Genomic DNA, 15,636 nt, shown 5'->3' with positions numbered 1-15,636 from the left:
TTCGCTCTGCTACTCAACGTACCCTCATCTGACACCAGGTATTCCTCCTCCTCTCCTCCAGTTTTTGCTGGCATATTGAGCACGGAGCTCCAGATTAGCCCCAGATCCTGAATGAACTTTGCAAGAGAGCAAGGTGGTAGCAAGTTGTAGGCAGGGAAACAGACCTGGCAGGGGAATAGCTGCATGATTGTTTCCCCCCTAGACACATGCATTGTGTTAGCTAGCATTTCCCATGAGGGCACAGCCGTGATGTGAATGAATCAGGGCAGACAATGAAGCAAGAGCAGATGCTTTAAAGAAGCCAGAAAACTGATCTTGGAGGTGTCACTAGAACCAGTTCGTCCAGATCTCTTTATTGTTTAAGAAACTTACAAGGCTTGATCCTTGAGCTTTGGCCCCATCTCCTACCGAGGCGGTGACCTGGCTCTCCCCATCTAGGGGGGAATGGAGACATCCCAGCCCAAACTGGTGTCAGTTCTATGCTCCCGCAGTGTTCCTCCACTGTGTGCTGAGACTGCGTGGGCAGAACTCAGCATTGCTCCCAGTGCTGACGGACATGTGACACAGCTGCCCAGATGTGCCAGCCAGCGACATGCTCCTCTGCTAAGCAGCAGGACTTGTCTGGTCACAGAGCTTTGCTTTATGGTATTCAGCGTATGGGGAAGGCTCACCTACCCCTGGAGGGTGCCGCTCTGCCCCTCGGGCCAGCTCCTTCCACTCATGCCAGCGCAGCATATGCTGCATGTGCAGCCATGCACACCTTCCTCTGGCCTCCAGGAAAATCACAGTCCTGTGCCCTCTCCATGTTCCTCTTTATCTTGAGGGAGATGGAGGATCGGGATGTGGCAAACAAACATCCTCCCTCCTAATCCTCCTGACATGACCCGCTGGGGGCCAGTTCCAGCCCAGCTTAAGGTGGTTACAAGTCCCATCCACCCCCACTACCTCTCCTCAGCCTCCGCTGATGTATCTCTCCCTTTCCGGTGGCACAGCCTACTGGATGACTAGCAACTTCCAGGGGTAAATAACAACCCCCTGCAATGCAGCAGGAATACCACAACGCACAACAAGCTGGCTTGTCCAGATAGACCTTGGGACAGGGCAAGTACTTGAGGGCAAGGTCACCACCCCGTGCAGAGACCCTCACCATTCTCCCAGGCTAAAAAGGGCTAGGCTGAGCTAGTCACAGTGGAAGAGACCTCAAGGAACTCCTAGGCAGGTGGCACTCCTTCCTGAGTCTACACTGACCCAACCCTCCAACGGCAGGTCAAAGGACCTCTCGGCCTCCCTGGCAGCCATACCAAAGTCACTGGGTGGACTGCAACCCTTCTGGTGACAGCCTTCAGGGAAGAAAATAAAGTCCCTGGTACCACACTTTCCAATTTCTCAGAGAGAGAAGCATAAATCCATCCACTCCTGCAGGGTCCTGCAGATGCGAAACAACACTTCCTGGCCAGGCATATCAAAGGCTGCTCCTGGAGATAACAGGTTTCTCTGGGCCTGTTGCTAGGGAGGGATTGTCCGCCATAGGTAATACATCACTGGTCCAAAATTAGGTCTAAAAGCTGCCTGGCAAAGGGGCTGGCTAACTGGGGTCAAGATGAAACGGCAGTTCCTCCAGCAGCACCTACTCAATAACCCCCACCCCCGAAGGGGAGGTCAGAGGCTGGAGAGCTGGCTCATGTCAAGCAAGGGGCCTGAGACAGGGCCTCCTGTTGTCTGTGGGTCGTGCATTCCTGAAGGGAAACTTTCACCACCCCCTAAACAATGTTCCCCCCAAACACTCTTCACAGTGCTCTCTTCCCTAGCCAGGGAGAGCGGGATCCAGCTCGCAAGTGACGGGGAGCACACAAGGTCTCACAGAGCAAAATTTGGCTGAAGAAGACTGTGCATTTATAGCTGCCTGCCTAGCACTTTGTGGGTTTGACAAAATTAGAATTGATCTTTTCAGCAAAGCAGGTGCACTGTTATTGTTTATATAGACTGATACACAGGCACACACAGTATCCTCGGCCAGTGGCTCTCAACCTTTAGTCTGAGTCGTCTTGGGTACCCCAAGTTCCCCCTCACTTCAAAACGACTTGCTTACAGAATCAGACATAAAAATACAGACGTGTCACAGCGCGCTGTTACTGACACGTTGCCGACTTTCTCATTGTTACCATAGAATGATCAAATAAAACAATTGTAAGTACAATATTTACATTCCATGTCAGTGTATCATATAGAGGGCAGGATAAACAAGTCAGTGTCTGGATGAAATTTTACTTTGTACTGATTTCCATAGTGCTTTGTACGTAGCCTGTGGTAAAACTAGGCAAATATCTAGAGGAGTTGCTGTACCCCCTGGAAGACCCCTGTGTGCCCCCAGGGTTCACAGACCCCTGGCTGAGAACCACTGGCCTAGGCAGAGCTGGGAGTGATGCCGATAGCTAAGATTACCCAACATTTCTCATTATAACTCCCTGTTTCAAGCTTTTACAATTTTCAACAACACAGACGGAGAGTTGGGAAGGAGCTGGCGTGTGTGTATCTCTGAGACAAGGTGTTGGATAGGAGCTGGGGTGTGTGTATCTCTGAGACAAGGTGTTGGATAGGAGCTGGGGTGTGTGTATTTCTGAGACAGGGAGTTGGATAGGAGCTGGGGTGTGTGTATCTCTGAGACAGGGTGTTGGATAGGAGTTGGGGTGTGGAGCTGGGGTGTGTGTATCTCTGAGACAGGGTGTTGGATAGGAGCTGGGGTGTGGAGCTGGGGTTTGTGTATCTCTGAGACAGGGTGTTGGATAGGAGCTGGGGTGTGTGTATCTCTGAGACAGGGTGTTGGATAGGAACTGGGGTGTGTGTATCTCTGAGACAGGGAGTTGGATAGGAGCTGGGGTGTGTGTATCTCTGAGTCAGGGAGTTGGATAGGAGCTGGGGTGTGGAGCTGGGGTGTGTGTATCTCTGAGTCAGGGAGTTGGATAGGAGCTGGGGTGTGGAGCTGGGGTGTGTGTATTTCTGAGACAGGGTGTTGGATAGGAGCAATGGGGAAGGGAGTAGGAGACAGGGTGTTGGATAGGAATGGGTGATATGGACTCATCTGGATATTGAGAGGGGGTTGGATAGGAGCAGAGAGGATAGGGGGTAGGAGATGGGGGTGAGAGATAGGAGATGGGGATTGGAGAAGGCAGGAGGGGGTGGGAGGCAGGATCTGGCAGCTGGAGGGAGCAGGAAGAGGTGGGAGGCGGGAGCTGCTGGCTGGAGGGGGCAGGAGGAGGTGGGAGGTAGGAGCTGGCAGCTGGAGGGGGCAGGAGGGGGTGGGAGGCGGGAGCTGGCAGCTGGAGGGGCGGGAGGTAGGATCTGTCAGTTGGAGGGGGCAGGAGGGGATGGGAGGGAGGAGCTGGTGGTTGGAGGGGGCAGGAGGGGGTGGGAGGTAGGAGCTGGTGGTTGGAGGGGGAAAGAAGGGGTTGGAGGCAGGAAGCAGTGGGAGGCGGGAGCTGGCGGCTGGAGGAGGCAGGAGGAGGTGGGAGGGAGGAGCTGGCGCTGGCTGGATAGGAGCAGAGAGGGTAGGGGTTAAGAGGTGGCGGTTGGAGGGGGTGGCAGGGAGGAGCTGGCGCTGGTTGGATAGGAGCAGAGAGGGTAGGGGATAGGAGGTGGCGGTTGGAGGGGGTGGGAAGGAGGAGCTGGCACTGGTTGGATAGGAGCAGAGAGGGTAGGGGATAGGAGGTGGAGGTTGGAGGGGGGTGAAAGGGAGGGAGGAGCTGGCGCTGGTTGGATAGGAGCAGAGAGGGTAGGGGATAGGTGGTGGCGGTTGGAGGAGGTGGGAGGCGGGAGCTGGCGCTAGTTGGATAGGAGCAGAGAGGGTAGGGGATAGGTGGTGGGGATTGGAGGGGGTGGGAGGGAGGGAGGAGCTGGCGCTGGTTGGATAGGAGCAGAGAGGGTAGGGGATAGGAGGTGGAGGTTGGAGGGGGGGTGAAAGGGAGGAAGGAGCTGGCGCTGGTTGAATAGGAGCAGAGAGGGTAGGGGATAGGTGGTGGAGGTTAGAGGTGGTGGCAGGGAGGAGCTGGCGCTGGTTGGATAGGAGCAGAGAGGGTAGGGGATAGGTGGTGGCGGTTGGAGGAGGTGGGAGGCGGGAGCTGGCGCTAGTTGGATAGGAGCAGAGAGGGTAGGGGATAGGTGGTGGAGGTTAGAGGTGGAGGCAGGGAGGAGCTGGCACTGGTTGGAGAGGAGCAGAGAGGGTAGGGGATAGGAGGTGGAGGTTGGAGGGGGTGGCAGGGAGGAGCTGGCGCTGGTTGGATAGGAGCAGAGAGGGTAGGGGATAGGAGGTGGAGGTTGGAGGGGGGTGAAAGGGAGGGAGGAGCTGGCGCTGGTTGGAGAGGAGCAGAGAGGGTAGGGGATAGGAGGTGGAGGTTGGAGGGGGGTGAAAGGGAGGGAGGAGCTGGCGCTGGTTGGAGAGGAGCAGAGAGGGTAGGGGATAGGTGGTGGAGGTTAGAGGTGGAGGCAGGGAGGAGCTGGCACTGGTTGGAGAGGAGCAGAGAGGGTAGGGGATAGGTGGTGGAGGTTGGAGGGGGTGGGAGGAAGGAGCTGGCACTGGTTGGATAGGAGCAGAGAGGGTAGGGGTTAAGAGGTGGCGGTTAGAGGTGGAGGCAGGGAGGAGCTGGCGCTGGTTGGAGAGGAGCAGAGAGGGTAGGGGTTAAGAGGTGGCGGTTGGAGGGGTCAGGTGCTGGAGGGGAGGTGGTTGCATTGGCATTTGATAACTTGGGAGTTCTTGATTTTGTACTTCCCGGTGGTGTCAGGGACGCACTCGTGGGTATGCTGTCTATAGACCATGTGCTCACAGGATGGGCCAGATCTGCACCCACAGCGAGTTTACAGTCAGTGAAGCTGAGGAGAGCTGGGGGCAATGTCAGCCTTCCTGCTGGCCTGACCCTGGCTCAGCCCCTTCACGGGCAGGGGAGGAGGAGGTGCTTAGAGCTAGCTTGAAACCAGCTGGGGATTCTCCTCTATCCGGGCAAACCTCTCTGCCCCAGAGCTGCCTTCCAGCTGCTGCTGGGGTCACACAAACACCTGGAGCAGGGCCGAGAGTCTGGCCTAGCTATGAAAAACTCCCTGACAGAATCACGTTGAGATGGAGTACACGGTAGGACAAGTAATGGGGTTAATCTGCAGCAAGGGAGAGTTAGAAAGATTTCCCTAATATCAAACCTACCTACAAGGCTAGTCAAGCTTTGGAACAGGCTTCCAAGGGAGGTTGTGGAAGCCCATCATTGGAGAACAGGCTGGACAAACACCTGTCAGGGATGGTCTGGGTTTACTTGGTCCCACTTCAGCGCAGGGGGCTGGACTAGAAGACTTGAGGTTCCTTCCAACCCGACATTACTACAATTCTAATTAAAATAATTACATTACAGGGATGTTGTAATTATCCTAAAACCAAGTGTTCTGATCCTCGGAAATCTGCAGAGAAGGTTAAACTTAAAACACATCCAAATATGTGGCGGTAAGAAGTGCATCCGAACAACCTTCACTTTGGCCTGTGGTGGTTTATGGACATTTTTTGCCACTGTGCTGTTGGAGGTAGAGAGTTGCACTAGGAGGTGAATGAATGCAAGCAGTGGCCATCTTTGCTAAGGCAGCCTCACTTTGATGCTAGCCATTTTGAAAGAGGGAAGATCTTTGTGGAATTCTCACCTTATCCGTGAGCCTTTGCTGAAGAAGAAACTTTCAGTTTTGAAGTAGAATAGCAAAAGAGACCAAGAATCCTAAAAATAATACTATAAATATAGTCCATGCACAAGATTTCACTGAGTTTGAATAGTCTGTGTTATTCTGTTACTAAGACCATTAAAGACAAAAATAGGTTTGACAGACTTTCTTAACGGAGTCATGTAAAATTCATTTTTAACGGATTATCTAATTACAGCTTTCATAGCTTTGTAGATTCCAAGGCCAGAAGGGACCATTGTGATCATCTAGTCTGACCGCCTGTATAACGCAGCCCAGAGAACTTCCCAAAATAACTCCTAGAGCAGATCTGTTAGAAAAACATCTCATCTTGCTTTAAAACTTGCTAGTGATGGAGAATCCGCCATGACCTTTCGTAAATTGTTCTAATAGTTAATTACCCTCACTGTCAAAAATGTCCGCCTTGTTTCCACTCTGAATTGGTCTAGCTTCAACTTCCAGCCTTTAGATCATGTTATCCCTTCCTCTGCTAGACCGAGGAGCCCGTTAGTAAATATTTGGCCCTCAAGCAGAGTTGGACCTTGCAAGGGAATTAAAACCAATAATAAACAGCTCTAGTGTCATATAAGTAAGAAGAAAACAAGGAAACAATAAGTGGGACCTCGGGATGAGGATGGGGTGGAGATTAAAGATTATCTAGGCATGGCCCAACACCTAAACATATACTTTGCCTGGGTTTTAAATAAGGGTAAAGAGGTGCTTAGGGATAGTAGCAGGGTGGCTAATGGAAATGAGGATATGGAAGTAGAAATGTCCATGGTGGAATCTGTGGAGTGCCACCCAGCTCCACTCCTGGCCCCAGCCCTGCACCCAGGGCTCCAGGGGGAACGCAGACAAGGGTAAGGAGGGACACAAGGTAAAAAGTTTGGGGACGACTGTCTTAATGGGACTAAATCAGGGGGGCCAGATAATCTCCATCCAAGAATATTAAAGGAACTGGCACATGAAATTGCAAGACTAATAGCAAGGATTTTTAATGAATCTGTAAACTTGGGTATCTTACCCTATGACTAGGAATTACTGATATAGTTCCTATTTTTAAGAAAGGAAAAAAAGTGATTCGGGAAACTACAGGCTTGTTCGTTTGACCTCAATCGTATGCAAGCTCTTGGAACAAATTTTGAAAGAGAAAGTAGTTAAGGATAGAGGTGAATGATAACTGGGATAAAATACAACATGGGTTTACAAAAGGTAGATCATGCCAGAACGACCTGATCTTCTTTGAGGAGAAACTGATTTTTTAGACAAAGGAAATGCAGTAGATCTAATCTACTTGGATGTCAGTAAGACATTTGATATAGTTCCATATGGAGAAGATGGGGATTCATGAGAGAATTGAATGGTAGATAAGGAACTGGTTAAAGGGGAGACTACAGCCTGTCATACTGAAAGGTGAACTGTCAGGCTAGAGGGAGGTTACTAGCAGAGTTCGTCGGGGATCAGTCTTGGGACCAATCTTATTTAACACTTTTATTACTGACCTTAGCACAAAAAGTGGGAGTGTACTAATAAAATTTGTGGATGATGCAAAGTTGGGAGGTATTGCCAATATGGAGGAGGACCAGAATATCATACGAGGAGGTCTGGACAACCTTGTAAACAGGAGTAATAGAAATGGGCTGAAATTTAATAGTGCCAAGTGCAAGGTCATGCACTTAGGGACTAACAAGAGTTTTTGCTCTAAGCTGGGGCTGTATCAGCTGGAAGGCACAGAGCAGGAGAAAGACCTGGGTATATTGGTTGTTCACAGGATGACTATGAGCTGCCAATGTGAAGCAGCCATGAAAAAAGGCTAATGTGATCCTAGGATGCATCAAGTGAGGTATTTCCAGTGCAGAAGGGAAACTTCACAAAAAGGAATTCATCAGGGTCAGAGAGCAAACGAAAATAATTTCAAACCGAACAGTTAAAGTTTGGCAAAAGAATTAGCAACTAAAAATAAAGTATTATGATGGAAAATGTTAGGCAACATTAAGTTCAGACATCACAGCTAGCCCCACCCATAAGAACTTGTATGTGGGGTCAAACCTCAGCTGGTGGCTTCAATGGAGCTGCTCTGATTTATAGCAGCCGAGGATCTGATTGGGTATGTCTCTGTAGTAGCATTGCTGGGTGTCTCAGGTGAGCTCCTTGATTCAGCTGACAAAGTGGACTCCTGAGAACCCTACGAGTACAAATAAAACTCACTGGGCTTAGTTTTGGTTGTAGCCATTGTTTGACAGAGCTGGACCTTGATCAAACTGTGAGATTCAAAGAGTAAATCTGATTCACATCTCTGATGTAGCGTGCTCAGACTTTGTGCTCCTGGTATCAAGGGTCTCTCCTTGCAAGATGCCCCCTGATTTTCAGAAAACTGAGAAGATTGCAGAAGCCCTTGTTTTTCTGAAAAGAGACTGATTCGAGTATATGCCAATAAAATGAGGAATGTGGACAGCAAAGTATAAAAATGGGGAAGAGAGGTGGACACTTAGGAAGTAGTGAGGAATGTTCAGTTAGCAGTTGATAAACAGCAGAGCAGGAAACACTTGGGAAACGGGATATTTACAAATCAGCAGGTGCAGATGATATACATCCCCATGTTGAAGGAATTCAGAGAACTACTGGCAATCATTTGGGGAAAGTCCTGGAGAACTGGGGGAAATAGAAAAGGACAGGAGAAAAAATGTTGATCTTCCCCAGCACCCAAAAACCATGTGAATCAGTAAATCTAACTAAAATCCCTGGGAAAAGAATATAAATCTGTAAACCTTCACACCAGAGGAAAATGAAAACATGGGCAATAAGCAGCATGTTTATGAAGAGCAACCTGTGTACAGTCAATCTCTTTGCTATGTTGGATACAGATATAAAATGGAAGAAGAGAACGCAATTAATATCTGCACTTTGCTAAATGTTGGATACAGCATCTCAGTGCATCGTACAGGAGGAATTCCATGTTTTGTATGCACAACTCAGGAGCAACTTTCAGAGGGCTTAGCCGTTAGTCTGCTATCAAGGTGATATCTCACCCCACGTATGCACATCTGCAGTTCATTCCCTTGCCCATGCTGCCCCCCAGCCCTCCTCCACACACAGCGTGAACGCATCAGCCAAAGGGAACTGTTGCTTATAGCATCAGGTACTTACATTCAGCGCATTCTTAGCAGCTTCTGCTTCTGAGCGACTGTCAAAGCTGACAAACCCTACAGGCTGAGGAGAAAAGAGAAGAGGAGAGGGTCAGGGGATGACTCAGGGAAGGAGCAGCACCCTCGCCTCACAGATACAGGGACCCTGCTCATTAGCACCCACTAAGGATACTTGGGACCTGTAGTCCCCAACAGTCATCTCCCTGTTTCAGAGCTGAGGGGAGCGGAGAACCATCCTGCAGATCTCCAAGGGCCATATCTGCCCAATGGGCTTCACTTTGGCCATCTCTGCTATAAAATCACAACCTCTGCTGCCTTCCCCACCTTCCTCTGGAAGGTCTAAGTGTGCAGTGCTTGGATGAGTGTTGGGAGACATGTGGTGGACTGTGTACCCAAAGGCCTAGTACAGTGTAACTGAAACAGCATTGGCTTCCCCAGTTGGCTTCAACTATGTTCTTAAAGTGGAGCCTTCAGGGACCCTCCATCCTTCATCTAGGTCTAGCTCCACTGTGGACAGCCACAAACCGGACGGGGACTCCTACCTCTTCGGCAAGGGCTAGAAGGGCTGTGCTGTGACTGCGCAGGAAAGCTGTGTTCGGGGGCGACCACAGGACTCCTGCTCTCTTCCAGGTGCTTGGGGGAGAAGATGCGTCTGGAGTCTCCAGGTTACTCCTGCATCCTTGCTTCCCTCCATTTTCCCTGCTGGGTAATCCCAGAGGAGCCGTGGCACAGAACTATGAGCTCTGCCCAGAGGAGGCTGCTGCTGGTGCTGGTGCTACGTGTAGGGGGAAAGAGCTGAAGACCAGGCTGAGCGCAAGGCGGCTCTCCCTGCGCCGGGCCGGATGCCAGGCTAAGCGATGCACCCCGCGCCGGGCAGCTCTCCCTGCATGCCAGGGAAAAAAGCCCGTTATCTGTGAGGCTCAACTTGAGCTCTTCTCCAGAAGGCTTGATTCTCCCTAGGAATGGTACTGCCCTGAGCCGCTCGCCCCAGCTGGCCTGCACGCCTTCCATGACAGGGTAAAGACGCTGCAATGAAACACTGCGGTGTGCTGGACGACGGGGCTGCTGGCCATGCCGCTCCCGAGCGTTTTAGATTTGATTCACGGTTCTGCTTGTCCACGGAAAGCACAGACTCAACAGCATCTTCACGGAGAGCTCACAGGTCAGAGGCCGTAACAGTGTGCTGCCTTCGCAGTACATACCCCATTGGGGGCACTTCATTACCTTGCTGCTCATTCCTAAATCACCTGCTCCCCTCCCCCCCAAAAAAATACAGGCTTCTGCTCCTTGCCTTGAGCACAGCCAGCGGCTAGGCCACAGGGAGGGTGGGGGCAAGGGAACATCCTGAACCTGGGTGTGCGGCGAGGCCGTTAGCTGTGCTCATTTGCTGTTTCTAATCAGTTTACAGCTAATGTCGGATACTGAGGTTCTGAGCACTGGTTAGGCCTTTACCTGTTTAGAGGTGAGTTTTATAAGAGAGCCTTCATAACCCTGCAAGAAAAGAGAAAAAGCGTTGTTTAGTCAAGGCATTCACCAGGTCGTGGTGAACAGTCAGTGCTTAAACCTAAGAGGGCAAAAAGCGTAGGGTTCGGCGTTGTTTTTCACTGTTTTATAGGGCACGCTGGCCCTTTAAGGCAGGCTACAGGCCACTAGCCATGCCAACCTAGACCAGAGCCATATGGAACCACAGGCCACAGCAAGGCCTGCTGGGAAGGGAGCCTTCTGTACCCTCAGCCAGGGAGGGGCCAGGGGAATGGGCAGAGAAAGCCAGAGGCTGGGAGAGGCGCTCTGGATCTCACCATAGGTGGCTGGCAGGAGGCCTAGGAGGCCAATTTCTGATGCGGTTTCTGCAGAACCCCGAGGAAGGGTCCTTGGGGTGGGGCAGAGAAGTGGGCATGCTTTGGGGATGGATCAGACAGCTAATAATCCTTCCCAGGTTCAGAGCTCCCAGGATGGGGAGGGTGTGAGCTCCCCAACAGCTATAAGGGACACGGCACAGAGAACACCCCTTTGCTGGGCATAGAAACAGGGGTCAGGCACTAGCCCATGCTACAGCCCTTGGTGTTGCCAAAGCTGTGCAAAGGGACTGTACAGCTCCCCAAAAAGAGGATTCCCCTGGCTCTGCTTCACTCCCCCACAGCCTAGGGGATGTGTTGGGGGCTGCCCAAAGGAGTGGGTTGTGACAGAACCGACCCCTGTGTTCACACCCTACACACGATTGTAATCATCTTTGTACAAAGTACGCCCTGTGAGGCATCATCTGAAAACTCATCATTTCCTCGTCAATATTGTCCTGGTAAAATGTGTAGCAACATTATATGTGAAGTTATAAGATTCCACTGTACGGTGTAAACGCATGTTCCAAACTGAGGCTGGCAAATAGGTCTGTCTCAAATAAAGGGATGAGTGCTGTGCTTAATTTGCATTTAAGCAGTAAACAGGGTCATCAAGCAGGAAAGGGAGACAAAGGAAGCTTAAACCGGTGAGAAAAAAGCAGCAGGGAACATCCTTCCATATAGACCTTTTGTCTCCTGGTACCCAGCTGGAAATGTTTTCCAAAAGGGGGACTGAAAATATAAAAAGAAGGGGCAAAGCCCCCGCCCAGCCCATCACATTCAAGGCACTTGAAGCAACAAGACTAAGGCCTGGTCCACACTAACCCCCCATTTCGAACTAAGGTACGCAAATTCAGCTATGTTAATAACGTAGCTGAATTCTAAGTACCTTAGTTCGAACTTACCGCGGGTCCAGACGCGGCAGGCAGGCTCCCCCATCGATGCCGCATACTCCTCTCGCCAAGCTGGAGTACCGGCGTCGACGGCGAGCACTTCCGGGATCGATCCGGGATCAATTTATCGCGTCTAGACAAGACGCGATAAATCGATCCCAGAAGATCGATTGCTTACCGCCGGACCCGGAGGTAAGTGTAGACCTACTCTAAGGAAGCATTCGTTGGATTTTGGGGAGAGGGTTTCCTGGCCTAAGAAGTTTGGTCAGTAAGACTGCCGAAAGCATGTAGTGAGAAAACGTCGTTTTGAATTGAACACAGTTTGTTAAGTTAGGCCAGGTCCACACTACAGACCTGCTGACATAGCCACTGCCTCTCGGAGCGGGAGATTAACTATGCTGACAGCATCGGGGCAGGGGCATCTTCCCTAAAGTGCTACAGTGGCGAGCTGCACCAGTGCAGCGGTAGCATTGTGTGTGAAGACAATGCCTAAGGGCTTATCTTGATTTTTCTTGTAACCATTTCTGACTTTTATGCCTCATTACTTGCACTCAGTTAAAATCTCTCTTTGTAATCAATAAACTAATTTTACTGTTTTGTCTAATCCAATGTGTTTAAATTGAAGTGTTTGGGAAACTCCATTTAGGGTGACAAGTTGTATGCAAATTATTTCTACCAAAGAGATAACGGACTTGATATAAACTTGTACTGTCCAGGAGAGGGCTGGGCAGTACAGGACATACACTTCTGGGGGAAATCTAAGACTGGGAGTGCGTTGGGGTCACCCTGCAGTATAATCAAGGCTGGTAAGAGCCAAGGCATGGCTGGCTGGGCCCTAGCACACACACACAGACACAGCTGGGAGTGATTGACATGCTGGAAGCTGTTTGTGAGCAGGCCAGGACGGAGGCTACAGCGGCAAATTGTAAAGGACACACCAGGTCACAGAGCAGAGGTGACACAGCCAGTGGCAGATTAGCCACTGGGCCAACAGGGTCCGTGCCCAGGATCCCTGGCCAATTGGGGGGCCCTGGAAAAATGGGCGCCTCTATGCCCTGACCCGCTCCATCCACTAGGCACTGCTGTCGGGGAGCAGGGTCGGGGCACAGGGGCTTGTCCCGCTCCACCCGGCACTCCAGCTGGGAAGCGGGGCTGGGGCATAGGGGCTTGTCCTGCTCCACGTGGCACTCCTTCCAGGGAGCGGGGTCGGGGCGCAGGTGCTTGCCCAGCTCACCCATGGCAGAAGCGCCAGGCGGGTGGAGCAGGGCAAGTCCCCACACCCCAACCCCATTCCCCGGCACAAGCACTGGGCTGGCGGAGCAGGGAAAGCCCCCGCGTCCCAACCCCATTTCCCCAGCAGGAGCGTGAGAAGGGGGAGGGACTGCAGACGGAAGGAGCGGGGAGCGGCCCCCCACTTGCTGTGGCCCGGGGCCCCACAAAAGCATAATCCACCTCTGGACACAGCTACGCATTAGTCTGGATTGTCCCCTTGTATGTCACAGGGGCGTTGCTTTAAATTATTGCAGGGCTGAAGTGGTGTATAGCCACCTTTGTCCGCCACCTCAGGGCCTGTGCCAAGCCCTAAGAGCCTAAGCTATGGGATTCAGTGCTTACAACTGTTCTAGTTGCAAAAGCTGGAGCCGCCTTCCTGTCTCCAATCATTCCTTATAACTGGAAATGCGCATTTTGAGTGGTTCTAATTTAAGACCGAAGTGACGTAAGAAACGATAGAAAGCTTGTTAGGATTATCCCAGCATCTGGAATTCCACAGTAGTCCATAGTATTGCTGTGTGGATATTTGAAGTGTGAGCCTCATGTGAATAATAGGGTCCTGTATTTTAAAAGAGACAATATCCCAGATTCAGTTCTTGCGGGGTTAAGAGACTCTGTGGATCTGGAGAGGGTTAAAGGTTAAAGGTGACATGGTCATGCGGCTAAATGTAAGTCAATGCAGCATTTGGACCTCCCATGTAATCAGGCAGATTGAAATAGCTTCTCAATCTTCTGCCAGGAAAAAATATTGCAACATCTTCTGTCATCATGTCTATGGGCAATGAATGAAATGATCAATGAAGTAGCCTTTCTTGGGGAAACTGATGATGCAACAGGTAAAACATGACCCGATAAATTCTGCAGCACTGCTGAGCGACTGCTAGCTTTCACTGTGCCCCCTATACAGAACTCAGCTCTTCGGGGAGTGACTCATACTTCATCATTTATTTACATTTCACCACTTTCTTTTCCCAAGTGATTTGATTGTAAGCACTCATTATATGCAATGGTTCACCAGATAGATTCTGGTGAGAGTCTCAAAAGCCCCTAAATGAGTTAGGAGCACAAGTTCCATTGCAAGTCAATGGGTCTTGCGCGTGCAGCACTCTTAGGGTGCTTTTGAAAATCCAACTCGGTATGAATAAGTTTTAGCCTGTCACCTCCCCTACAGTGTGTCTGTTTCCTGAGCAGAGGAGTGCAGCTGTTAGAATCAGGGATCCAGTGAAAGTACTCAGGATTACAAAGCCAAAAGAGGCTTTCTGCAAACAGTGTGCAATATTCACGGACAATTTGCTATTCCTGCGAACATTCCTGCCAATAAACGTGGTTGCTGGCATAGCTGTGAAAAGGAAGCACAAAAGGAGGGCAAACACAGGGTACGTCTATACTATCCGCTGGATCGGCGGGTAGCGTTCGATGTATCGGGGATCGATTTATCGCGTCTCGTCTAGATGCGATAAATCAATCCCCGAATCGACGCTCGTACTCCACCTCGGCAGCGGAGTCGACGGGGGAGCCACGGCGGTCGACTTGCCGCCGTGAGGAAGGCCAGGTAAGTCGAACTAAGATACTTTGACTTCAGTCTTAGTTTGAACACACACAAACACACACACACACACACCCGTGTAGCCCAGGCCACAGCTGACGCTCATTTGTTTAAAAATTCAGTCCAACGTTTGCAACCGTTGTTTTGCAGTATTCCCCCAGCTCAGCAAAGCGTATGGGTTCTGATGGGGCTACTGGGTTCCACAGTCTGGCAAAATATTTTAAATTATTAACATTGTTATTAATTAGGGGCATTACAATAGCATCTAGGAGCCCTACTCCTGGACCAGGACCCCATTGTGCTAGGTGCTGCACAAATACATACATGGACTTTCCTCAGCTTCGCAGTGACGCTTCAGCCTAAACCAGATGCAAATCTGAATATTGAGTTTAAAATGTCAGTAAACCATGACGAGAAAGGGGTGTTTTTAACACTGTATTGGCTATATCCTAGTTTAATAAATCGCAAACAGGAAACACTCTAACTCAGAATTTGGGATTCAAGAGAAACTCTCTGTGTCCATGGGCTCCAATATACAATGTGTGTCCTCCGCATTACTTCGAGGAATTTAAGACTCCAGGAGTCTCCCACTTAACAAAATTCCCTCAGGCAGTGGAAAGTGGATGAAAGGCAATTTAAACAGGGATTCATTGGTTATACCATCAGTACAGGAAATGCTGTAGGTAACACACACACAATTAGTGTGCATAAAAAGATAGAGGGTCTGTCACAAATCTTTGCAGAGCGCCCCCTTTAGGAGCTGAGTGGTAACCTTCATCCACATTCGTGGGGGTAATATTGAACCCCACAAACATACATTTTGTGATAACTCATGAACTAGTGACCCTCCACCTATGCTGTTTTAGGACGTTGTCACCTAGGCACATATACACAATTCAGCAATTTTTAAAAAAATGTAACATGAAAAACATTTTTTCTGTATCAAAAAAATGTATGTGGGGTACAAAGGTACCCCAAATGTGTTGCACGGTTATTCTCCATTTTTAGTAGTTCTATGTACACATTTGCGTCTAGTGAGAGTATCTTATATTGTAATGGCAGTGACAATGGTTGCTGTATGCAGTCATCCTAATATGGAAGGTACTCCAGGGAGGTTGGTCCCTTCAAATCCGGGCTTGTCAGGTATCCTCAACACAGAGCAGACTGATGCTGGCTCTCTTTTCATAATACTCTTCAGGGGATTTTCTGTCTAGGTATTGTGCTCCAAACACTGCAAATTC

At 50.2% G+C, this 15,636-nt stretch overlaps 1 protein-coding gene across 3 annotated transcripts in view; it reads right to left on the bottom strand.

Annotated features, from left to right (window-relative positions):
• Positions 1 to 15,636, bottom strand: part of RBPMS (RNA binding protein, mRNA processing factor) — a 130,073-nt gene that overhangs the window by 75,215 nt on the left and 39,222 nt on the right. For all 3 annotated transcript variants that reach the window (XM_054029885.1, XM_054029887.1, XM_054029886.1), the window contains exons 3-4: positions 10,302 to 10,340; positions 8,851 to 8,913 (exon numbers count right to left, since the gene is read on the bottom strand). In XM_054029885.1, coding sequence (XP_053885860.1) covers positions 8,851 to 8,913; positions 10,302 to 10,340 — 102 coding nt within the window. The remainder of the gene's footprint in view (positions 1 to 8,850; positions 8,914 to 10,301; positions 10,341 to 15,636) is intronic.

The sequence above is a fragment of the Malaclemys terrapin genome, chromosome 5 (genome assembly GCF_027887155.1).
Source record: "Malaclemys terrapin pileata isolate rMalTer1 chromosome 5, rMalTer1.hap1, whole genome shotgun sequence".
NCBI classification, from domain to species: Eukaryota; Metazoa; Chordata; order Testudines; family Emydidae; genus Malaclemys; species Malaclemys terrapin.
The sequence above is the reverse complement of the archived record's forward strand: the minus strand, read 5'-3'. Positions and strand labels throughout refer to the sequence as shown.